The sequence below is a fragment of the Salmo trutta genome, chromosome 21 (assembly GCF_901001165.1).
Source record: "Salmo trutta chromosome 21, fSalTru1.1, whole genome shotgun sequence".
NCBI classification, from domain to species: Eukaryota; Metazoa; Chordata; class Actinopteri; order Salmoniformes; family Salmonidae; genus Salmo; species Salmo trutta.
The window spans coordinates 39,133,340-39,160,310 of record NC_042977.1 but is presented as its reverse complement, the minus strand read 5'-3'; the positions used below and the strand labels follow the sequence as shown (position 1 = coordinate 39,160,310).

At 43.7% G+C, this 26,971-nt stretch overlaps 1 protein-coding gene across 2 annotated transcripts; it reads right to left on the bottom strand.

Moving 5' to 3' along the window:
* Positions 1-1,573: 1,573 nt before the first annotated feature.
* On the bottom strand, positions 1,574-18,605 carry LOC115157398 (semaphorin-4E). 2 transcript variants are annotated; one of them, XM_029705608.1, is made up of 14 exons: positions 18,376-18,605; positions 17,973-18,118; positions 7,454-7,513; positions 7,230-7,328; positions 7,029-7,128; positions 6,576-6,686; positions 6,228-6,379; positions 5,923-6,098; positions 4,185-4,341; positions 3,775-3,997; positions 3,568-3,683; positions 3,309-3,466; positions 3,132-3,184; positions 1,574-3,035 (listed from the first exon to the last, which is right to left on the bottom strand). In XM_029705608.1, exons 1-14 carry the CDS (start codon positions 18,482-18,484, stop codon positions 2,359-2,361), a joined length of 2,337 nt encoding a protein of 778 aa, XP_029561468.1. In that variant the 5' UTR covers positions 18,485-18,605; the 3' UTR covers positions 1,574-2,358. The 2 variants fall into 2 exon arrangements, with proteins under 2 accessions (XP_029561468.1, XP_029561471.1); XM_029705611.1 differs by having other exon boundaries at positions 6,576-6,647.
* Between the last annotated feature and the right edge of the window lie 8,366 nt (positions 18,606-26,971).

The following is a 26,971-nucleotide window of genomic DNA, read 5'->3' as shown; positions in this document are numbered from 1 at the left end:
CACAACTTTGGAAGTATGCCTGGGGTCATTGTCCATTTGGAAGACCCATTTGCAACCAAGCTTAACTTCCTGACTGATGTCTTGAGATGTTGCTTCAATATATCCACATCATTTTCCTTCTTTCCTCATGAAGCCATCTATTTTGTGAAGTGCACCAGTCCCTCCTGCAGCAAAGCACCCCCACAACATAATGCTGCCACCCCCATGCTTCACTGTTGGGATGGTGTTCTTCGGCTTGCAAGCCTCCCCCTTTTTCCTCCAAACATAACAATGTACATGGCCAAACAGTTCTATTTTTGTTTCATCAGACCAGAAGACATTTCTCCAAAAAGTACGATCTTTGTCCCCATGTGCAGTTGCAATCCGTAGTCTGGCTTTTTTTATGCCGGTTTTGGAGCAGTGGCTTCTTACTTGCTGAGCGGCCTTTCAGGTTATGTCGATATAGGACTCGTTTTACTGTGGATATAGATACTTTTGTACCTGTTTCCTCCAGCATCTTCACAAGGTCCTTTGCTGCTGTTCTGGGATTGATTTGCACTTTTCGCACCAAAGTAGGTTCATCTCTAGGAGACAGAACGCGTCTCCTTCCTGAGCGGTATGACGGCTGTGTGGTAATGTTTATACTTGCGTACTATTGTTTGTACAGATAAACGTGGTACCTTCAGGCATTTGGAAATTGCTCCCAAGGATGAACCAGACTTGTGGAGGTCTACAATTTTTTTTTCTGTGATTTCTTTTGATTTCCCATGATGTCAAGCAAAGAGGCACTGAGTTTGAAGGTTGGCCTTGAAATACATCTACAGGTACACCTCCAATTGACGCAAATGATGTCAATTAGCCTATCAGAAGCTTCTAAGGCCATGACATCATTTTCTGGAAATTTCCAAGCTGTTTAAAGGCACAGTCAACTTAGTGTATGTAAACTTCTGACCCACTGGAATTGTGATACAGTGAATAAGTGAAATAATCTGTCTGTAAACAATTGTTGTAAAAACTACTTGTGTCATGCACAAAGTAGATGTCCTAACCGACTTGCCAAAACTATAGTTTGTTAACAATAAATTTGTGGAGTTGTTAAAAAACGAGTTTTAATGACTCCAACCTACGTGTATGTAAACTTCTGACTTCAACTGTACCTGTCTCCGAAATTACATATTAAACATTATTTTCCTAGCTGGCTTCCATTTGATGCAATCAGAGCTGTGAGAGGTAAAACTGTCTAATAAATCATATTCAATTAAAGAAACATCCTAACTTACATTTTCCTCAGTGGCATTAAGTATGCCTCATCAGTCAGGATGTCAACAAATCAGTGAGTAAGTATCACCTTTACCATTGGCTAAGGGCAGGATTCCATCTAATCTCATTCACCCTGCATATGTTTTCTCAATCGGGAAATTTGGCCACTATAGCGCTGAACTTCAGCGATACAGATTGAATCCAGCCCTAACTGTAACATGACCTATCCACAGCTGTTCCATTTAAGACTAGTTAACCCCCAATGTTAGCAAGTCCACTCCTGCCCCAGCCTATTGGCTATTCTATATACACACATTGGTGACACCAAAAACAATTTCGGTAGAAAGAGTTTTAATAAAGACAACACTGATATGATAGAGTTAACAGGACCCTGAGAAGGGACGTACTTAGACAGGTTAGAAATGGCACGAGAGAGAGGGACCACCTAGCAAAACATTCTGTAATAAAGTGGATGATTCACTGAGAAAAATAAGACAGTAAAACATTGTCATATCAATCCTATTGATTTAATTTGGATAATTCCTACCTATCCGTGTCGTTCTATCTCGGTGCTTGTTAGAGGTTGGTGCTCTACTTCCCCAAAATGTGGGTGCTGGATACCGGCAGAGATGGTTGTTCATTTGAGTGGGTCACAAGTTTCTAATGCTTTAGGTGCACGTAAAACTAAAAAAAGTTTGATCACCAGTCCCCCTCCTCCACAGTTCAACTTTTCCAATCCAGCACTGGAGCAGGAAAAGCTGGGTCTGATTGGCTGGTAACAGAATCATAAGGCGTGTTCCTCTGCTCAGGCGTTGCTGACGCCTGCCAGATCTTACAACGCTTAGATAGGTATTTAACATATTAGCTAACCACATGTTATAGCAATCTGTCAGTCAATGATGTGGCACGCAACCATTGGTTGATGCATGCAACGTCAGCAGAACGCAACCATAGTTTCACAAACAATACAGTTCTCTTCTAACCGCTTTGTACAAAACATTACAGGTGTGTTGGTCCGATCTAGTCACAGTTTATCTGTTGCATACTGTTCAGTCCCATTGAATACTGACTGCATACAGTCAAAAAATAAAGCAAACTGATATACCATTGGAGGTAAGATCATATATCTGATTCATCATCAATGAACTGCAATGAGGGGAATGTAACTCTGGCTTCACTCTCCTCCTCCTCACCCCCTCCTAACGCCACCTCCCCAGTAGAGTGGTTGTTATTACTGGTGCAGTTTCCTTCTCCAGACACCAGGGCCTTGCTCTCCGCCTCCCCAGGCTCTGAGACCTCTAGGTGGGCCACGGCATTGCAAGCAGCCCCCTCCTCTGGGGCACCTTGGTTCTGCCTTCTCCCTGCTCCTATCACTCTCCCACAGGGCCCAGGCAGGGGCAGATGTCCCTTGTACAGGTTCCACCCCAGCAGGACAGTCAGCAGAATCGCCAGGAAGGCCACTGACACCTGCAGCGCTGCCAGGGAAGGGCCCTCGGTCCGGGCTTGAGGTCTGAGTGGGAGCCCTTCTAGACCTACTCTAAGCTGGTACTCAGCCACGGTGGTGGTGTACTTCCCGCTGTGGGAACGCTCCAAGGACAGACAGCGGTAGCGGCCAGTGTCAGAGGCAGAGGCGTTGAGGATAAGGAGGCTGTCCCGGAGGATCTGGTGGCGGGGCGAGGAGGGCAGGGGCAGGGAGTCTTGCACCCAGTGGGTCTCTGCCAGGTTGGAAGTGGGGGGGCACTGGAGCTTCATGTTGCCACCCAGCCACACGGTCTGATTAACAGTCTTCACAGGGTCTGGAAGAGAATGTATTGGTTAGAAAACACACACACACACACACACACACACACACACACACACACACAGAAAAGATAGAATAGACACACACTCACCTGAGGCGGGGCAGAGAGAGAAGTCTCCAGCCAATAAACTTTGGATCAGTTCACTGAGACAGAAACAGGAAGGTGTTCAGGGACGGAGTTAACCAACAGTACATCAGATCTCTGTTCTTCTACATGGGTTAAAAGTAATCAAAGGAAAAAGTACAATTGGTTTATGCAGCACCATACCTGTCTGTGTTAGCTGTAGACAGGGTGATACACTGGGCTGTAGTTCTGTCCCAGACACAGTAAGGGTCTCTGGCCAGGACACAGTCCACACAGGTGCGAGAACGACCACAGCTACTAAACGGCATCTGAACAGCACCGTACTCAGAGCCTGCGTATAGCTGACCACACACACACACGTTACACACACCCTTTACACTGCCATACATACTGTACAGAAGATTTCAGCTGCTGACAGACAAGAAATAGAGCTTTGCGTTACCGTTGTGTTGGAGAAACGGAGGACTTTGATTGGCTCACGGGGCTGGAAGAGCTGCACTTCCTCGATGATGAACATCTCCTTATCGTAGTTGACCGCTTTCAACACACTGCCACCCTCTGAGACACGAAACACACATCAGTGCTGATACTGTATGTGGGCAACTAAGCCATACACAGCTGTTCAGAGTTATGAAACACACACACACACCTGTGCCTATGAACATGACATGGTATTTCTTCCCGTCCAGGGCCTGTGTTCTGTGTACTATGATGCGTGTGAAGGCAGTGCCTCTCCTGACCAGCAAGGGGCGCTCTCCCATGGGCAGAACAGCCTGGTCCATGAGGGGCCGGTCTCTAATGAACTGCAGGGTCCGGTCTGGCAGGTCCAGAGTTTGACTGATGCCCTGGTTACGAGCCTCGTCATTTATACACTGGAAAGGGGAGTGGGAGAGGAGGGTTTATTCAAGCCTGGAAGAACGTACAACTTTTATCAGAAAACTTTCAAGGTTAGGTTGGTCTGTTGAAAATCTAGAGATAATCTGACTGTGAATAAAAATCATAATGAAAGAAATGTCACAGGAAAAGAGAGAGAAGACAAAAGGAAAAGAAGAGACTCACAGCTCCAGGTCTGGGGGAGGGCACGTCACCGCTGTACATCACCCACTTCACAAAGGACGTTTCCACGGTTACCGGGGTCTTGTACTTCCCCTCGGAGAACACCCTGCCGATGTCCAACACCCTGTATGCACACACTGCAGAGAGGTCCACCCTGTCCCTGGAATACAACCACACAGAGCATTACAACCACACACACACTGCAGAGGTCCACCCTGTCCCTGGAATACAACCACACAGAGCATTACAACCACACACACACACTGCAGAGAGGTCCACCCTGTCCCTGGAATACAACCACACAGAGCATTACAACCACACACACTGCAGAGAGGTCCACCCTGTCCCTGGAATACAACCACACACACACTGCAGAGAGGTCCACCCTGTCCCTGGAATACAACCACACAGAGCATTACAACCACACACACTGCAGAGAGGTCCACCCTGTCCCTGGAATACAACCACACACACACTGCAGAGAGGTCCACCCTGTCCCTGGAATACAACCACACAGAGCATTACAACCACACACACACTGCAGAGAGGTCCACCCTGTCCCTGGAATACAACCACACAGAGCATTACAACCACACACACACTGCAGAGAGGTCCACCCTGTCCCTGGAATACAACCACACAGAGCATTACAACCACACACACACTGCAGAGAGGTCCACCCTGTCCCTGGAATACAACCACACAGAGCATTACAACCACACACACACTGCAGAGGTCCACCCTGTCCCTGGAATACAACCACACAGAGCATTACAACCACACACACACTGCAGAGAGGTCCACCCTGTCCCTGGAATACAACCACACAGAGCATTACAACCACACACACACTGCAGAGGTCCACCCTGTCCCTGGAATACAACCACACAGAGCATTACAACCACACACACACTGCAGAGAGGTCCACCCTGTCCCTGGAATACAACCACACAGAGCATTACAACCACACACACTGCAGAGAGGTCCACCCTGTCCCTGGAATACAACCACACACACACTGCAGAGAGGTCCACCCTGTCCCTGGAATACAACCACACAGAGCATTACAACCACACACACACTGCAGAGAGGTCCACCCTGTCCCTGGAATACAACCACACAGAGCATTACAACCACACACACACTGCAGAGAGGTCCACCCTGTCCCTGGAATACAACCACACAGAGCATTACAACCACACACACACTGCAGAGAGGTCCATCCTGTCCCTGGAATACAACCACACAGAGCATTACAACCACACACACACTGCAGAGGTCCACCCTGTCCCTGGAATACAACCACACAGAGCATTACAACCACACACACACTGCAGAGAGGTCCACCCTGTCCCTGGAATACAACCACACAGAGCATTACAACCACACACACACTGCAGAGAGGTCCACCCTGTCCCTGGAATACAACCACACAGAGCATTACAACCACACACACACACTGCAGAGAGGTCCATCCTGTCCCTGGAATACAACCACACAGAGCATTACAACCACACACACACACTGCAGAGAGGTCCACCCTGTCCCTGGAATACAACCACACAGAGCATTACAACCACACACACACACTGCAGAGAGGTCCATCCTGTCCCTGGAATACAACCACACAGAGCATTAGAGACAAACACACACACAAACTAAAACAGTCAGGTCTGTCCATCGTGGTGCTCACATAAGCAAAACACACATACTCATACACACACTTCAGAGTTCAACTTACGACTGTGATGTGAATACAGCATAGAACACACAGCTTCTCCAGTCTCCCTCCTCACACCAGCGGTAGGTGTCCTGTATGACGTAGGGTAGCTGGGACTCCAGAACAGGACAGTCCACACGGGCCTTTAGAAACGACGTCCACTTCTTCTGCAGGGTCCTCTGGCCCCCAAGGTCCCCCTGAGACACAGAGACAGAGTTTTACATGAAGCTGCCATTATACCCTTATTGTCTATCTTCATAGAATATAAGCCCCCAAAGACCCATTAAGGAGAGAAGTAATTCTCAATGCCACCGTGGGACACACACCTTGCAAACACGTGCTACGCGGGACACCACCAGTTTGCTGTAGAAGTCGTACTCCACAGCGGTCTCAGTAAAGAACAGGTAGATCTTGTCATCGTCACCTGTTAAGCTGGCCCTACTCTCTGGCATCTGGGCCATGGAGATGAAGTTGGGCTCTGACAAAGAAAAATATACAAGACATCAGCCTAAAGACTTTAGTCTGTTCTCAGATCTGTTTGTGCTGTCTTGCCAACTCCTTATGTTTCCATAATAAGACTTGGCAAGATGGCACAAACAGATTGGGGACCAGGCTATAAAGACAACCTCTTGTTGAAAAACAAAGAAAAGGGAGTTGAAAGAAGACTGTCTTACCGTGTAGCCAGGAGCTCTTGAACTCAGTGCGTATGGAGGAGGGAGAGCTGCGCATCAACACAGGCTCAGAACCTAGGAAGTTCATTGAGGTGGCTGAGTAGAGGGTTTTGTCTAGAAGGGATATAGCTTTTGTCAAAAACTGACTTTTTGTAGGAGGTTGGGAGAACTTACGCAGCAGGTAAGAAGAATTCACATAGCAGGTTTGCGGAGTAGGTTAAGTTTAGGAAAAGGGTTTGGGTTAACTAAAAAAAACGGGAACACTTTTGGCATCAAATTGACAAAAGCTGTATACCATCTAGACATGACCTGAAAGCATTGTGGGTAAAGTAGGTTCAACTCTAACAAGCCATCAGATCAGGAATATCAGACCTGCGTCACTAAACCTAGCCTTTTCTGACTTTAAGGAGATTGATATTCCCGGATTCCTGACAGAATTCAGGAGTAGTTACTCACCGATCATGATGGAAGAGAATCTCTGGAATGGATCGAAGGGACACTTCCCTTTGCCATCCTCTGCCTTGTTTTCCAGAGTCAACTCTCCGTCTTTGTATGACTGCAAGGACAGAGATGAGCGGTACACTTGTGAATGATATCTACTATTACAGGTTATGACCGGAGTTGATCAGAAGGAGTGTTGTGTTTCCATCGACTCACCATGTAGTCACACTCTGGGTTGAAGGCATTGGTCCCACACACATACATCCTACCATCCTCCATCGCATGCAGGACCCTGATGTAGTTCTGGCACTCTATCTGTAACACAGTATCTAGTTATTTAGCTATTTGCATAGAATGCACATATTTAAATCCAAATGAAACGGGAAAGGACCATGAAATGTGCAGAGAAGGCCTCAGTTCACTGACTGGTCTGGACCTACCTGATTTTTCCCTTTGGAGCTGCACTCCTTCTGCTGCTTCTCTGTCACTTTCCAACTTACCTGAAAAAGACATGGAAGATAAAGTTGGAAGATGAACACTTTACGAGAGGTATTGACATGTTGAATGCACCGAGCTGTCTGTTTGAACTACTGGTGCACAGTTCGGCCACCCACGTGTCATGACGTTGGCCTCTTTGGGTACAGGAAGGACAGTTGACCCCCTCCCCTTTGTACCATCACCCAACCTACCTTCCCCCCAACCCAGGGTTGTAAAAATTCCAAGAGGAGAATCTACTACCACATGTTTCATAGAGAGACAAAGGAAATTCTTCCAACTCATAGAATTGGAGAACCGAGCGACATGTGTGTTCTGGAGAAGATGTGGAAGATTGATGAAGACTCCAGCTACGAACTGGTCCGCTTGGTACAATTTTGTGATACTCAGAAGAGACAATATAGCCATATTACCATAAAACTGTTTATATAATAGCCTCAGCGATGAGACTGGCATCATAATGGTTGTATAAAATGTATTAATAAGGATAAAGCTATTTGTAATACATTGAGATGCTATGTACTGATGTTAATGTGATAGAATTGTATTCCTGTAACCAAGTCTAACTCAGTCATAGGCACGCCCCCAGGGACACATACAGGACCAGGCGTCATTTGACAAGCCTGTTCTATGGGCACTATAAAACACCCCCTGATTTACATTTCTACAGACCAGGCCTGCACCCCATGGCCATTAGGTTTTATCATCCAAGTACTCTACTGAAAGTGAACCATACCACGTGGTTAACTTTTAGACTATCGATATCGACAGAATAAGAACAAGTCTTTGATATTAATTATTAGTCTGCTGCTAAGTAAATTATATCATCGAACGCGAAGACCAACGAAACATCCATTCTATGACGACATTAATGAATGTCGCTCTGAAAGATACATTCTAACCGAGAGAGAGAGAGAGAGAGTGAGAGAGAGAGAACGCGGACAGAACTCCCCATCAGAACAAAACTCTCCAACAAGAATCCCGACGACACATGAGCGTAAATATATATTGATTGCAATTGTTCCCGAATGAGTGAGCCTTCAATTGTCAATTGTTAATATTAATGAACTCTGTGTAACTTCTCAGCTGACCGTTTATGACCCATTGTCTAACAGACCAGCCATGCTTGTTAGCCATTAGGGCACATTACTATACCAATCCTTTGTGATGATAATTACTGTGGGTATGTTTTCTGTTAATTACTTAGTGTAGTAAATAAATGATTTTAAGACAATTGATGTATGGATGATTTTAGTAAAGACTGGGTTCGTGCAGATACAACAATTTACGACGTTTGGGAATGAGACTGGACGCGAGGTAAAATACACCATTCAAACCAGAAGATAATCGGCCTATATTATAATATAGGAAAGTTATATTAGGAAAATTATAACTTTGTAATCTGAATATTTTTCTTGGTGCCCCGATCTCCTAGTTAATTACAATTAAACGATTAATCAGTTTAATCGCGTGATAATAATTACAGGGAGTTAATTGATAAACCTATCTTCAGTTTAATGGTACCCAAAGACACGACATATATGGTGCCCCCTGTGAGGAATCTAAGATAGAATTGGACTTTGCTGTGAAATTCTATATATCAATTGTACAAACAGAATTGTACAAACAGCCTGCTATCTAAACAAAGTGATTGTGCATTTTCCATTGAGAGAAGCTATTTAAAATAGCTCCGGTCTTATATCGATAGCAGTGAGGAATAAATTCCAGTTTTAGTCCGTTAGGCCAAACGGTACTATTTCTGTCGGTAAATATTAACTTCTAGAGTAAGGTTAGAATTTAGAAGTTAACTGTCCGGTAACCGAGCCGAATGATTTGCCTACCGCACTAAGACAGTGTGGGCAGACCGTATGCGTATCTGTATTTAAGTACCGTGTCGCTCCGGTCAGCATAAACGCTAGCAGAATATGCTGAATGGGGTTAAGGTGAGACGTCACTAGAAAACCCACCCTTTCCATAGTGAAAGGATCCTATTTTGGTGCTTGGAAGGATACTCCTGAACCAAGTAGCAATAGCTTAGCATTACGGGCAAGCTAACAGAGAGGGAACATTTCCTCTCTCCGTACCACGTTTAAAATTCCTCCGTAGCGCGACGGAAGTCCGACCTTTGTACTTCCGTTTAAATTTCATCATTCTGCACCCTGGTGGTGAAGAATTGCCAGTACATCTCTAGGGGAAATTCAAACGTGGAGCACGGTAACATATTCAGACAATCGCAATTGACGGGATATGACGTCTCATTCAATTTAACTAACAAGTGAAATTGCCAGATTTACATTTTCAAGTGGATCTTTTTTTTTAAATATCCAAAATTGATTGGGCGTCCATAATGAGACATGATTAACTTTTTCCAAACTTAACTTAGATGAAGCAAGGCTCTCAGGTTAATTGAAAGTTAATTCCCAGATAGCCTGTACAGGTTTGATATATCATAAATAGATTAATCAGTCAAATCTGCTTTAGCAAGGCACAGTCAGTAAAACCCCTTTACTGACGCTCAGCCCAGGTAGGAGCGTACCCTAGTGGTGAAGGGTCCCAACATTTGACCTACGGTTTACACTTATGATATCCAATCAATGGAGATTGTATGGATTATCGTCTCATTCAATTTAATAAGTTAAATTGTCGAACATACCTTTCTAGGTTCTTCCAATTAAATGAGACAACTTAAACTTTGCATATTAACCTGGATGAAGCAAACTCTCAGGTAATTCAAGTTTAATACCCAGACAGCCTACCCAGGTAGGACTAATCATTGGCATTGATTAATTCAATTTGCTTTTGCAAATTCATTCACGCCCAACTTCCACAGTACTGTACAGTACTGATGGTTCATTAACGTCTATAAATAGATTAAAATCGTCTTTGCAGCTCCCCACATTCCAAAACCAAATTTTGGAAAATTAGGAAAAACATTTTTCCTTTCAAATGTTCTAATAATGTGCAGGCTATCAGAGGGGGTGGTCCCCACTCGCCCGCTAATTAGTGAACCTCCACCCGTAAATGGATTGATCTCTGACCTCAGCAGCGATAACAACCCTAATTATGCCATTAGTGGAAAAGCAGACAACAATGTTTTCCAAAATCAACCATCGGGCGCAGGCCTCGTAAAGGTTCTCTCCAGTCTAGCTCTGATGTCTTGCCATCCGAGATTGCCATCTGTCCAATACCGCAGTGCACAGCTGAAGCACGAGCAGGTAATGGTAGACATAAAGGGACAGGTGGAAAGAACCGGGAAACCAATGACCAAGGCAGACAAGGGAAAAATTCTGCTAGCTATGGAACTGCGTTCGAAAACTGAACAATTAAATGTAATTGCAAAAACGTATGACGATGAACAAGCACAAGCTCTTCAACAAAATCGTTTTCTACAGGAACAAAATCATATGCTACAGGAACAACTCGATTTAGCCAAAACTAAATACGATGATGTCCACGCCAAACTAGATAAATCTGAAGAGTTATCTACAAACAGGAGCGCTCAACTTGACAACATGCATGCTGTTTTGTTGAATGTTACTCAAAATAACACGGTGCTCCTCAAAGAGCTGCAGACCAAAGACGATCAGTTAATGAACACAATGACAAAGTTGGATGATAAATCAGCAGAACTTATTGAAGTCGCTGACCAAATGAATGATGAGAGAACTCAGGTGATGAGGTTGGAAATATTGATTTCTAAGCAAGCAGAGGAAATCTCATCACTGAATCTCTCGCTCCGTACTCAAGACCTCTATCTGCAAACCATGACAGATAAGTTTGAGACCGAAAGGAGCAGGTGTGACACTCACGTGTCCAAAATCAGTACTCTAAGCGCTCAAGTGGACTCTGCAATGCAGCAGAATTCCACCCTTAGGTACCATCTGGAGGAAATCCAGAATGGTCACGCTCTACAGCGCGACTTCCCATCCAAGCAACCGGAGCCCTGTACTCACAGGAGTGAAGACAATAGGTTTCAGACCTTGCCTCCCTCATGTGTCCCTCAGTCTTCTCCTCTTTGCCCTTCGGCACTGAGTAATCTGGCGCCTCTTGGCCAACAACAACAAGGCTTGGCTTCCTCTCTTGGCCTTTCGGCCCCAATCTCTCCACAGGATGAAGCCAACTCTCTCCGCCCGCTTGGCGCGGAATACCTTGACAAACTCGTCAAGAATTTCCCCACCTTTGACCCCATTCTAGGTCAGCCAAACGATACCGAGACGTTCCTAGCTGACATAGAGGACGCGTTGGATGGCTACCCGAACGCTACGGGTTCTGACAGGGTTTACCTGTTGAAGCGAACGTCGAATAGACACGTGACGAGGTTCATTCGTCTACAACAGCAACACGTGCTAAATGACTACGCTAAACTTGCCACAGCTTTGAAATTAGAATTCAGTGGTTCTGCGACTCGCAAACACGATAGCTCACTGGCTAACACCGTCAAACAAGCTCGGAACGAACACCCACAAGCTTACTATCATAGGCTTCGTTCAGCTTACTTTGGCCTACTCACTGAAACCGGAATGGAAGAGCTGTTACCATTCAAACAAATGTTTCTGTCGAACATGTATCCCACCTTCATTACCTACTTGGGCCCTGCCGCCCACGTTGGCTTGCCTATCTTACAACTCAGAGAGCTTGCAAGCACAGCTTTTGAGGCATCAAAAGTTCACAACGCTAAGAGCCCTGACCACTCGGTTTTGACGTTTAACCAGGAGCCCCCACTCCAGTTAGAGGGTGCATTATCAGGTATTGGAGCGTCGAGAGATGACGCACAACAACAGTTTCTACCACGAAACCATGATTCCAATAACCTCCGCGGTCGAAATAACTGTAAAGTACGTAGCCATCAACATGACTACTGCTATAATCGACCCGTTCGCTACGTTCCTGCACCGAACCCACAAAAAGTATCAGAGCACAAGGGTAACAAAGGGTTGAAGGACGATCAAAACGTAGACCAATGTTCTCCAGAAGTCCCACTACGGGAAGAACTTAAGCGAGAACAATTTGAGAAAAGGGTAAAAGATAAGTCACAAGGACTAGACGGGGAATTACCGGACACCAGGTCCGCAGGAATTAACACCCATAGCAAGGACGTTAAAGTTCAAATTTCTCCCGCTCTCATTCAAGACCCTATCCAGGGCCCGCTTGATCAAGAAACAAGCCCCCGGGCTTTGTCTATAGACTCTGATACAAAAGTTGCGAAGATAAAGGTCAAACGCTTCGTTAAAGCCAAGCCCACTCAAAATCGGAAAAGTCAATCTGCTTCCATCTTGAACAGACATGACACATCACGTCGTTGCGAACGACCACTCCACTTTGTGGGGAATATGTCCACTAACCACGAATCTAAACGGCCATACCTGGAAACAGTCCTGGAGGACTGCTTAGCTTGTCATGCGCTAATTGATTCGGGTGCGACAATATCACTCATCTCTCAAACATTGTTTGATGATCTAAAAAGGGCTTTGAAGCCAACTAAACGTTGGTTAAAAGTGGAACGATGCGACACTAAACTTCGAGGGGTCACTCAGACTACCTCACCTCTCACATTGAGAGTCATGCTGAAACTACACTTCCAGGACGTATCGCTCGTTCACCCTGTGTATGTTACCAGCCTCGAAACTGTAACCCTGCTACTTGGAGCAGACTTGATGGATCGGTTACTCCCATTGATGGATTGGAAAACCAACCAGGTATGGTCACAGGCCACAGTGCCTTCTCCACTGACCACACTGTCTTCCCCTAACGCTAGCTGCAACGCAGTCCTTCACGAGGGGTATCTGTCGAAAGCACCCCTTGGGAAAAAGACGTTTAGAAACCTCTTGGTACAAAATCCGATCCATGGAGATATTACGATATCTCGACACATTCCATCAGCCAACCTGATTGACCATTCTTTTCATGATTTCGAGCCAGCTGTCTCTGTGAATGAGAAACTTCCCTCCTCCTTGCAGTCGTGCAATACGGTAGATGAGATGAACTTCTCTTGCCCTTCGGACACTTCCGCAAGCACTGCGGCCGTCTCAGCAAGTAAAACATTGATGCATAGAGTATACTCTGCTTCCGATGATACACCTTCCGCTTTGTTGGGGACTGTCACCCCTTACAATGACACTAATGGCGTCAGTCCAGCAACTGACCCGATGACTCCCACTGGTGAAACACTTTGCGATATCACAGACCGATATCCTTGTCTCAGTTCGCAGGTAATGAAGAGGTTGCCACACGCGGACGCGGTGGGGACTGACATGCCTCGACAGCCACTGAGCGTTTTGAAGCACAAACACCAGGAGATTTGGTTGAAAGGTTACAGCCATTCTCATAACAACGCAGCCGCTGAAAACTCGTACGTAGGGTCCGATCTTCTTGTTTGCGCATCGGACACCAACACCACCCGCTGGTGGGGGGGTCCCGAGGCACAAAGGGGGGGAATAGTAGCCCAGACCCATGATGAGCCTCATCGAGGCCGGTGGGGGGGGTCAAGACTACGGACAACACCGTACGAGGCCGCCAGAGCATAAATCAAATCTAGTTGTAAACTCTCCTATGAGAACAGTGAGGAGCAGACAGGCCCCTAGACGGGGATTATCTTAGAACACATCTAAGATAGTACTGAGGTGTACCACACTGGTCGTAAAGGAAGTCCAGTGGACTTGTCCACCTCCAAAACAAATGGCATCAATAATCATTCTTTGCCATGTGTAGGTTCAACTACAATACAACTAGTAAAATGCTCCAATCATGTGTTCCGGTAGATAATATTTCAGAATAAATCGGTAGGATAACTGGTCCCCTTGAGTACCAGTACCAATACTAGCAACAGTCAGTCCAGCTACAATCAGTAAGAAGGTTAGAGATTTAACCAATCAAATTACAATGACAACAGCGACATAGGAGTCACTCAGAGTGCAACACGGGGAAGGGAATCTCCAGTGCACTCTTCCAACCAATGGTTAACACACATGTCACTAATAAATAGGACCCTCCATTCAGGAGGAAAATTATTAGAAGTCATGAACCATGATCACACCACGTATGACTGGTCCAATACTTAAAGAGTACTTCCGTCGTGAGGTTAGCTCCTCCGTGGATAACATAGCTATGAAATAGACTTCATACCTATCGCCACTACAAAAGTGGAAGAAACAGTGACTTGTAGAAAAACTACTACAGACTCCCTTGACACCAATTCTGACTGACCTCCAGGCATTGACCTGAAAATTACCTGACTACGTCAGACTCATTCTGAACAAGTTGTAATCTGCCCGGATACTTGGTTTTCTTCCCTTGACATGCGCGCGTGTGTAAGCATAAGCGCACATGCACAACGGAACATCCAATTAGGATTTATGCTAGGACCACTTAAGGGCCCAAGCAATAGACCAGCCTTAGTAAAGTTGAACATTTACTTCTAGGCCTTTGACTCTACAGCACTCACCAGTTTTCTTCCCAGAAGTCTGTAGGTCATACCTGTAGACTGCCCAAAACTAGTGCATTACAGCTGTAGACTTATCATATAGTTATCAACTTAGGATAGCGCCTAAGCAACATACCAAGTAGGAAAACCCTAGATATGGCATTAGAGACAATGCCATGATAATCATTTTGCCAGAACATTGGACGTATATAGAATACAGTCCAATTAGATTATTTTTTTTTGTGTGAGAACTATATTTTGTATATTTTTTGTTTTGTTTATGCTTTCATTCCTTTTCGGTTCAGTTCCTTTGACACATAGGAAGTGATAGAGCCATAAACAAAGTCCCCATACAACCATCACTTAGTGCCACAACGCCGCTCATTGGGGAATGAATGTAATTATATATATTTCATGAGTGTGTGTGCGTTGTTAACATCTGCCTAAGTTACTGCCCAGATCTTCCAGTCTGGACGACGGGTCCGGAACGGCGACCCCAAATCCGGACACCCACAACCTATCCTTGTGGCGGCATGCCCGCTGTCAGAGAGACTACCAAGGTAAACCACCAGAGGGGGGGACCGCAACGGCGATCAACAACCAGGACATCCCCTGGCCCTTCCTGGGGTACTTTGCAGCTTCCAGGGAACCTACCAAGGTACACCACTAGAGGAGACTGCAACGGCGACCACCAACCAGACATCAACTGCCCATCCTTGTGGTGGACGACTCCGCTTTCAGAGAGCCTACCAAGTTCAACCACCAGAGAGGACTGCAACGATGATCTACCAATGGGACATCACGTGGTCATGATTTTATGTTGATTTGTAACTTGCAGGATAAACAAGATCCAAACCACCAGGGGGGTATGTCATGACGTTGGCCTCTTTGGGTACAGAAAGGACAGTTGACCCCCTCCCCTTTGTACCATCACCCAACCTACCTTCCCCCCAACCCAGGGTTGTAAAAATTCCAAGAGGAGAATCTACTACCACATGTTTCATAGAGAGACAAAGGAAATTCTTCCAACTCATAGAATTGGAGAACCGAGCGACATGTGTGTTCTGGAGAAGATGTGGAAGATTGATGAAGACTCCAGCTACGAACTGGTCCGCTTGGTACAATTTTGTGATACTCAGAAGAGACAATATAGCCATATTACCATAAAACTGTTTATATAATAGCCTCAGCGATGAGACTGGCATCATAATGGTTGTATAAAATTTATTAATAAGGATAAAGCTATTTGTAATACATTGAGATGCTATGTACTGATGTTAATGTGATAGAATTGTATTCCTGTAACCAAGTCTAACTCAGTCATAGGCACGCCCCCAGGGACACATACAGGACCAGGCGTCATTTGACAAGCCTGTTCTATGGGCACTATAAAACACCCCCTGATTTACATTTCTACAGACCAGGCCTGCACCCCATGGCCATTAGGTTTTATCATCCAAGTAGTCTACTGAAAGTGAACCATACCACGTGGTTAACTTTTAGACTATCGATATCGACAGAATAAGAACAAGTCTTTGATATTAATTATTAGTCTGCTGCTAAGTAAATTATATCATCGAACGCGAAGACCAACGAAACATCCATTCTATGACGACATTAATGAATGTCGCTCTGAAAGATACATTCTAACCGAGAGAGAGAGAGAGCGAGAGCGAGAGAGAACGCGGACAGAACTCCCCATCAGAACAAAACTCTCCAACAAGAATCCCGACGACACATGAGCGTAAATATATATTGATTGCAATTGTTCCCGAATGAGTGAGCCTTCAATTGTCAATTGTTAATATTAATGAACTCTGTGTAACTTCTCAGCTGACCGTTTATGACCCATTGTCTAACAGACCAGCCATGCTTGTTAGCCATAAGGGCACATTACTATACCAATCCTTTGTGATGATAATTACTGTGGGTATGTTTTCTGTTAATTACTTAGTGTAGTAAATAAATGATTTTAAGACAATTGATGTATGGATGATTTTAGTAAAGACTGGGTTCGTGCAGATACAACAATTTACGACGTTTGGGAATGAGACTGGACGTGAGGTAAAATACACCATTCAAACCAGAAGATAATCGGCCTATATTATAATATAGGAAAGTTATATTAGGAAAATTATAACTTTGTAATCTGAATATTTTTCTTGGTGCCCCGATCTCCTAGTTAATTACAATTAAACGATTAATCAGTTTAATCGCGTGATAATAATTACAGGGAGTTAATTGATAAACCTATCTTCAGTTTAATGGTACCCAAAGACACGACACACGCATACCCCACAAGACATGCCACAAGAGGTCTCTTCACAGTCCCCAGGTCCAGAACAGACAATGGGAGGCGCACAGTACTACATAGAGCCATGACTACATGGAACTCTATTCCACATCAAGTAACTGACGCAAGCAGTAAAATTAGATTTCAAAAACAGATAAATATACACCTTATAGAACAGCCGTGACTGTGAAGCAACACAAACACAGGCACAGACACATGCATACACACACACATACACATGGATTTAGTACTGTTGATATGTGGTAGTGGTGTAGTAGGGGCCTGAGGGCACACAGTGTGTTGTGAAATCTGTGAATGTATTGTAATGTTTTTAAAAGTGTTTAAACTGTCAGAATATGTTATTCGGGGAGGAGTGAGGAATTTGGGTCAAGGTCAGGTCAGATGAAGTGAGGAAGAAGAGATATCACTAAGGTTCTGTCTAGCAACAGAGATGCATTGGCTGTTCAGATGTGTAGGAGGAGACTCAGCATTGGAGGAAGGGTTAAATACCAATGATTGTGTGAATATCTTGGTCTTATGCAGCTGTGTGACCCATTGGGTGAATAAACTTGGTTTGAGATTTTCTAATCGTCCAAGAGTTTTTACTCTTCATTTAGAACCAACACCAGGAAGAGTAGCTGCTGCAAAGCCATGTTGAACATGAGACATGAGTCTTCCAGGACATCATTTCATAGCTGTCAGTGTAAGTGCCAAAACAATCTGTTAAACTGTAATACTTCAGTGTTCTTACGGAGGACTTCTTGTTGGCGATGTTGTTGATGTCCAGGGCGTAGATGTTCTCTCTGGCTCCCAGCAGCAACAGACCCAGGTCCTCTCTCAGCAGCATGGTGGAGTAGTTCCACACACCCTCCTCACTGAACATACGACCATTCTCTCCTAATACAGCAGAATGAGTGACATTGAATGATACAGGAAGTCGTACGGAGTGACACCAATAGTTACAAAGACACCTGCAGTGTGTGTTTTTGACACATGACAGTTACATAAACTTATACCTGCCCCTAATCCAAATGACACCTGGTTGTTGCAGTAATATAATACGTAGATATATTCACCTGAGCTACACAAACAGTATAGACAGAAGCAGTGAATAAATATTGATGGACGCACTTAAATGTAAGAGCAGTACTTACTATGATAGGGTACAGTTTTACGCGGAACGCAGTCCAGTGGCGAATGGGCATCCAGCGTCAGAGCGAGAGGGAGGAGCCAAAAGAAACATACAACCACTAGAGGATACATGGCTTGTTCCTTGTCAAAATGTCATTTAGTTCCTCAAATGGCTCTTAAACGGAAATCCAGTCCAGTTTGTGTTAAATCCAGTCCAGGTTGTGTTAAATCCAGTCCAGGTTGTGTTAAATCCAGTCCAGGTTGTGTTAAATCCAGTCCGGTAGAGAGAAGGCAGGAGGCACTCATAGACCCAGGCTACATGTTAGACCTACTCTGTGTTAAGAGGAAAGATGGCTGTGTGATTGAGCCAGTCTCCAGCACAGGCTTCTGATCCCTCTACAGGCCTCTGTCAGCAGGGAGTCCATGGTAAGATGGATGGCACGGACCTGAGAGAGAGAGAGGGAGGAGAAAGAGAGGGAGGGGGGGGGTCTATGGTAAGATGGATAGCATGGGGAAAAGGCACAGGCACTGGCCCGCTAACTGCTTTGGCCCATCTGAGAGAGAGAGAGCAAGAGCGAAAGAGTGAGAGAAACACTGGAGAGGGGGGACATATTTTGAGGGAGAGAAAGAAAGAAAAGAGAGAAGAGCTAGAGAGAGGTATGGTTAAAGAGCGTGGAGTGAGCTATGGTCTGCGCAGCAGTAACTCTGTCACAGCCATAGTGATGGTAATGTGAGGGCATGAAAGGCTTTCAGTGGGGTGCAGGAGTGTCGACTTCAGCTCGTCTGGACCTAACACAACCACACAAAAAGAGATCCTCACAGAATACCAAATCCTGTGTGGACAGGGGAAATAGCGGTACAAAATGAGAAAAACACATATTGTTCAGTTCACACAAACAGTCTTGTTTTACTAACACAATTGATTTGATTCAAAATCCTATTTTCCCTAACCTCTAAACCTAACCCAATCTTTAACCCTCAACTCTAATTCTAACCCCCTTAGAAATAGCCTTTTTCCTTGTAGGGGCTGGAAAAATGTCCCCAGTTGGTCAAATGTTGGTTTGTATGCTACTGTTGTTGGGACTTCTGGTCCCCACAAGTGTAGTTAAACATGTCCACACACACAAATACAACTAACCCAGGTCTACCATCACAACAACATAGGCAGTTGTACAATCTTGTTCCGTAAATGTTGCAATGTTGCAACTCAATTCTTTTGAGGATCGGATTTCCCCACTACGGTGGGTGTGTCCAGGTGTGTCATTAGTCAGAGTGCTGGTTGTGTAGCAGATTAGCCACAGCATGTCACATAATGCATGTCACAGATGTTTCACATATCTACCCCTGAGGCAAGAGGCTCCATTTGTTAACACATCTGCACATGCTGCGGCTACACCAATGGCATTCACATTTAGACACATCTCTAATAAGAGACAGGTCTGTTTGCATGTCTGTGAGTGGTGCATCTGCAGAAAAAACCTTCCTGTGTAGTTTAATGCATTTCTTTGTCCAAATAGTGTAGACCCTGACATCTTGAGAAACGTCAGCAGTGAATGGTGTAACGTTGTGGACTGTGTCACATCCGGCCGTGATTGGGAGCCCCATAGGGCCGAGCACAATTGGCCGAGCGTCGTCCGGGTTTGGCCGTGATTGTAAATAATAATTAGTTCTTAACTGGCTTGCCTAGTTAAATAAAAGTTACATTTAAAATACATTTTAAAAACGAATTATTATAAAATGTCATACCTAATACCTCAACTGTTGGCAAACCAGTTAACGTAATAAACTATTGCGTAACTCAAAACAGGAAACAACTACTCTACTTCTGTCCCCTACCACTCACCTGTCTGGTGCATATGGGCACAAATAAAGCACGCAGTAGTTTATAATTTGTTCACACGTATCAAGGCTCAAATTCATTAGGCCCACTATACATATATGAAAAATGTAACAAAAATAACCCTTCAAAAACCTACCTTTAAAAGTGAAAGGTGTTCTTTCTCGAGTGTGTACAAGAAACTTCCCAGGTCTGGTTGCTCTTTGGTTCAAACACAGTACAAACCCACAGCCAAGCGCTTTCCACAAAGAGGCAGTGGCTAAACGGCTGTCCTTGTTCCCCCTTCTGTCTCTGTCGGATCCGTTGAAAGGGACTGTTGTTGTCGGCTATATTGTTGGGAAAAGTTAAGGCGCTCAGATCCCGCGGTGAAGGACCTGAATAGATACCGCTGCTGCTATGGCTCCGTCAGCATGCCAGATTATTCTCTCTGATTGAGCAACCTGGTCTCTGAGCATTTCGTATTATTCTGTACATACATTCCGATCAATTCCTTTTAGTATAATATGTTACATTTCGTATAGAATGTATTAATTTGTGGATGACCATGCTATGAATTACAATTTCGTTTATGTTACTATTTGCAAAATGTACAATATGTATCAAATTTGTAAAATGTGCTTTAAAACTGGTGGGAGGAGCTATAGGAGGACGGGCTCATTGTAATGGCTGGAGTAGAAGACATTGAATGGAGTCAAAGGTGGATTCCATATGTATGATGTGTTTGATACGATTCCATTTATTCCATTTGAGACATTACAATGAGCTCGTCCTCCTATAGCTCCTCTCACCAGCCTCAACTGTGCAAAACATGTGATATGTTAGCTAGGCTAGGGGTTAGGGTAAAGTATAGGAGTTAGGTTAAGGGTTAAAGTTAGGGGAAGGGTTAGCTAACATGTTAACTAGTTGCAAAGTAGCAAAAAAGTAGTAAGTAGTTGAAAGTTGCTAATTAGCTAAAATGCTAAAGTTGTCCATGATGAGATTTGAACTCGCAACCTTTGGGTTATAGGCCCACCCATCCGTCCTGACCAACCTACTTACGTTTTTGCCTTAACTTCGGGATCGGTGTCCCTTCCACGGGACGGTTGAGCTAACATAGGCTATGTGATTAGCATGAGGTTGTCACAAGAACATTTCCCAGGACATAGACATATCTGATATTGGCAGAAAGCTTAAATTCTTGTTAATCTAACTGCACTGTCCAATTTACAGTAGCTATTACAGTGAAATAATACCATGCTATTGTTTGAGGAGAGTGCACAATTTTGAACACAAAAAGTTATTAATAAACAAATTAGGCATATTTGGGCAGTCTTGACACAACATTATGAACAGAAATGCAATGGCTCATTGGATTAGTCTAAAACTTTGCACATACACTGCTGCCATCTAGTGGCCAAAATGTATATTGTACCTGGGCTGGAATAATACATTATGGTCTTTCTCTTGCATTCCAAAGATGATGGTGCAAAAAAAATACAAAAGAACAGTTGTTTTTTGCTTTGTATTATCTTTTACCAGATCTATCGTGTTATATTCTCCTACATTCCTTTCACATACAAACTTCAAAGTGTTTCCTTTCAAATGGTACAAAGAATATGCATATCCTTGCTTCAGGGCCTGAGCTACAGGCAGTTAGATTTGAGTATGTCATTTCAGGTGAAAATGTAAAAAAAAGAGGCAGATCCTTAAGAGGTTTTAAGTAAACATCTGTTTTATGGAACCATACCAAACGTAACATATCATACTAATTTCAGCGTCTCGGATTTACGTTTACTATGTTATGTCTAGTCTATGAGACCAGGCTGTGAGCGAGGTAGAAAAGATGAGCGCGCTCTCTCTTAAAAAACAGGCGAGTCCGGACAGGTCTGACATAAAAATGACTGAAATATCACGCTTCCCTTGAACAACACAACACTACAAATGCTAATGAAGTCAGTTTCTACAACAATATAATTATATTTTTCGTGTAGTTTAGTGTAGTGCTCAAGTCAAATGTGGACAGTGCAGCAGTTGTGTAAAGTACTTAAGTAACAATACTTTAAAGTACTACTTAAGTCGTTTTTTGTGGAATCTGTACTTTACTATTTATATTTTTGACAACTTTTACTTCACTACATTCCTATACTTTCACTTTTACTTGAGTAACTTTCTATTAAGGTATCTGTACTTCTACTCAAGTATGATAATTGGATACTTTTTCCAGCACTGTAATAGTGGGGACAGCGGGTTTTAGGGACCTATCTCGTTGGAAAGAAAATATGAAATAATTTAATGCTTCATCATTGATCCAAAACATTTAGCCTAGTCTAACTACATCTTGAAGCAACTAACAATCGCATTGGTACTGCTAACTGTTTGCTTATATCATGCTTGAGTGCATAACTTGTTTTCCCATTAAGTTATTTTGGCCCTTACAAAAACCAGGGCAGCTTAAGATGCAGTCCAGAGTCCAGATGGAGTCACTCCCTCCGCAGAAGAATGTTCCATTAATTATTAACACAGTGAATGACCATCCTACACTATTATCAGGGAATCCATTACCGCAAACATTATCTTAATACAGTACCTATGATGGAATTTCCTCCCATTGCAGTGGAGAAACACTATGCACAATGGTCTGTATTGTACTCACCTGCTCACTGCATGGGTGAACTGTGCATTGATTATGCGACATAACCTGCCATGCTTTCATTACTCAGCCTTTCTCTCTTCCATTTCCTCATTGTCCTTTCTGTAAGGTAACACTTTCCCTCACCTTAAACTTGCACTTAGTCAGTGTAGTTGTCTCCAACCAGACAGTTATAATGGGTTGGAATAAAATGTAAATGCACAAACCCTGCACACTAATAGTCCTAACAAAATAAACAGACAATTAGCAAAATGTTAAGAGAGGGTCAAAAACAGCAGGTCTGGGACAAGGTAGAACATCCGGTGAACAGGTCAGGGTTTCATCGCCGCAGGCAGAACAGTTTAAACTGGAGCAGCAGCACAACAACGTAGTACGTCTGGTGAACAGGTGAGGATTCCATAGCCACAGGCAAAACAGCAGAAACTGAATCATCAGCACGACCAGGTGGACTGGGAACGGGGACAGCCAGAAGTCATCAGGCCAGGTAGTCCTGAGGCATGGTCGTAGGGCTCAGGTGACTACCTCATGAAGTTGGTTGAGAGAATGCCAAGAGTGTGCAAAGCTGTCATCAAGGCAAAGGGTGGCTATTTGAAGAATCTCAAATATAAAATATATTTTGATTTGTTTAACACTTTTTGGGTTACTGCATGATTCCATGTGTTATTTCATAGTTTTGATGTCTTCACTATTATTTATTATTCTACAATGTAGAAAATAGTAAAAGAAGAAGAAAAACCTTGAATGAGTAGGTGTTTTAAAACTTTTGACCTCTAGTGTATCAACCGGCCACCAACTTACTACTCTGAGACAAGGCTGAGTATAGCCCACAAATATCTCCTCCACTGCACACGGCCATTTATTAAATGTTCCTTTTAAGATAGCTTCTCATGGAGACATAACATTCCCAGTTTGAGCTACTCCAAGAAGTGACGTTACAGGCTAGCTCAGTGCTGCACCTCTTATTGAGTAACTTAAATTGAAGACCGACTGGGGTACTGCAGGCTGGCAATATCAACTACACCTGCATTGCTTGCTGTTTGGGGTTTTAGGATGGGTTTCTGTACAGCACTTTGTGACATCAGCTGATGTAAGAAGGGCTTCATAAATACATGTATTGATTGATTGATTGATCAACTAAATTATCCTTATAACTTCTTCTGTGAAAATAATCAGTTCAAGGACATAAATCTGGTATATTAGAAGCAATTATTGGTTACCATGATTGTCTTAGATTTTTTTTTTTATATATATATACACGGAGATTGACATTTTCCCATTCACTATAATGGGGATCCTGTTTTCTGCTAACAATGCCTGCAGTACTTTGGTCAGCCATGAACTTCTGTAGCTTCAATGAGAGGGGGCAGCCATTCTACTCTGTTTCCATTGCTCTACACCTGGAAAAACAGAACAGTTATTGAGTGTGTGTGTGGATGCGTGATTCACAATGGTATCTCCCCCAGGAAAGGTACAGATAGAGGTGAAGGGGCAGTGCGGGTGGGGGCACAGGATGTGTGTGCTCTGCCTCTGTTTCTCTCTCTGTCCACCACCTAAACAGCTGTCTCTGGCAGGGCCCTAAGTGAGATCTTGTTGGGGGCCCCCCATCTCAGGGCAAAACATTTTAGTGGCCCCTCTCTTGAAGGCGGAGAGAACATTTTAGTTTTCAAGTTAATTTCCTGCAATTCTACACATTTTACCATGGGGCGGAGAGAACATTTTGTAATTTTATAACAAATGGAATGCAATTCTACTCATTTTGCTATGAGGCAGAGAAAAAAAAAATCCGTTTTACAGCTAATTTCCTGCAATTTTGTGGAGAGACATTTTAGCAGTTTTAAACACCCAGTTTTAGCAAAAATTCACTTTTTGTCAGCTGAAAGACAATGCTCATAGCTTACCCATGATGTTGCACAACGATTTAAGTCAATCATTTATAGTTTTAGTCAAAGTATGATATATTTGGGGTTGAAGTGGGAAATCCGAAGTGATAAATTCAGATATTTTCTGCGTCAATGGCGTGTTTCCCCAATGATGGGAGGTGCTAATACTTTTCAGTCTACGTTTCTTTTTAGGGCTGGGTTTTACTTGAATGTTACCACCCACCAGCATGGCATTGTTTATTAATCAGAAACACCAGAAAAGTTCTTCCTCTTGGTGAGTATCGATTGATCTGAACATTATAATCAATCATCTCTGGAAGAACCAAACAGCTTTTCTCTGTAGCCGACACTTGGCCGTCTGAGCCACGGAGCAAATTCAAATGGGGGTGCAAACTTGTGTTTTTGCACCTCCATTTTTTTACCAGCAAATTATCACAATCCATTGGATAATTTGTCAAGTTTCAAATATTTTTTTAGCTAGTTTATATTCAAAATATATATAAACATTTTATAAAATGGTAAAATTGCGTGTGAAATGATTGCATTTTGGAAACCCACTCCCCCCGTCGCCCCAAGATGAATGGCTTTGACCACACTCCACTGCTTTGATTGGTGCAGCTAAAAGTCACAAGTGTCTATTCTATAATGAAAAGAAAGAAAATTCCACAAATTTGTTAATCAATTTTGTGCTGTTGTTGCATTTGTATTGGTGTTTCGTTTTGTGTCCGATGCGCTCAGGGTGTTGTTACATATAATTTGCTGCGTGCATCATGAGCAAAGTCATTGTAGCCTATCATTTCACTGTGAGCTGTGAGAACCAAGGCACGGGCACTGACTGACTTGGCATTGCTGTAGCATAGCCACATAGCCTGCTAGCAGTTTACCAAAGGTTGCACTGTGTCCATTACAATGTAGAAAAAGACGTCTCTTGTCCAAACCGTTCAATAGTTAGGCTATCCACATTACCAGAGCTTCATCTTAGTCTTTCTATTTCTATGGCAGATTCGCGGCCGCAATTTATGCAACATGCCAAAACTTGAGATAACAATAGATGGCAAAGTCAAAGATACTGGTTTCCCCTATCCATCTGTTGTGAAGTTCTACCCAAATGCTTATGACAAATCCAGCTCCAGAACCAGCCATAGCTTAGTCAGCCGACTAATCTTTTGAATACGGTACAGCAACAACAGATAACATTAGCTAGCTAGATAAGGTTAGCATGCTAGCTAGCAGCAGTCAGTTGTTATTTCTCCAATCCATGTGGAAATCACAGCATTCCCAATCCCACCCCCGATTTGTGAATATGTATTAGCAGCCTGCATCATACTTCGGAGGTGGAACCTAAACGTCAAAAAAGGGGTGGCATTGCCCTCTGGTGAAAACGTTTAAAGAGAAATTCCTAAAATTCGACTAATTTTGCATTGACTTATGCCATGTTAATACATCCTAGTAAATGTAAATCTGCCACACTCCAATTAGTAAGATATGTTACGTTTCGTATGGTATGTATTCATTTGTGGATGTCCATCATTCATTCATCATTCAATTGAAATTCGTACATTTGACTAATTTGTAAAATGTATGCTATGTTTCGAATTCCAATTTGTTGTGGCTAACATTGGCTATGTGGCTAACGCTAACATTAGCTAGGTGGTTAACGTTAACTAGGCTAGGGTTAGGAGAGCTGCAACAAACACTTAAACTGGGCAGTTTTATCTCAATCTCTTCATTCAAAGACTCAATCATGGACATTCATACTGACAGTTGTGACTGCTTGCGTGATGTATTGTTGTCTCTACCTTCTTGCCCTTTGTGCTGTTGTCTGTGCCCAATAATGTTTGTACCATGTTTTGTGCTGCTACCATGTTGTGCTGTTGCCATGTTGTGCTGCTACCATGTTGTTGTCATGTGTTGCTACCATTCTGTGTTGTCATGTGTTGCTACCTTGCTATGTCGAGCTGTATTACCGCCTGGTATGGCAACTGCACCGCCCACAACTCAGGGCTCTCCAGAGGGTGGTGCGGTCTGCACAACGCATCACTGAGGGCAAACTACCTGCCCTCCAGGACACCTACAGTACCCAATGTCACAGGAAGGCCAAAAAGATCATCAAGGACAACAACCATCCAAGCCACTGCCTGTTCACCCCGCTATCATCCAGAAGGTGAGGTCAGTACAAGTGCATCAAAGCTGGGACCGAGAGACTGAAAACCAGCTTCTGTCTCAAGGCCATCAGACTGTTAAATAGCCATCACTAACACAGAGAGGCTGCA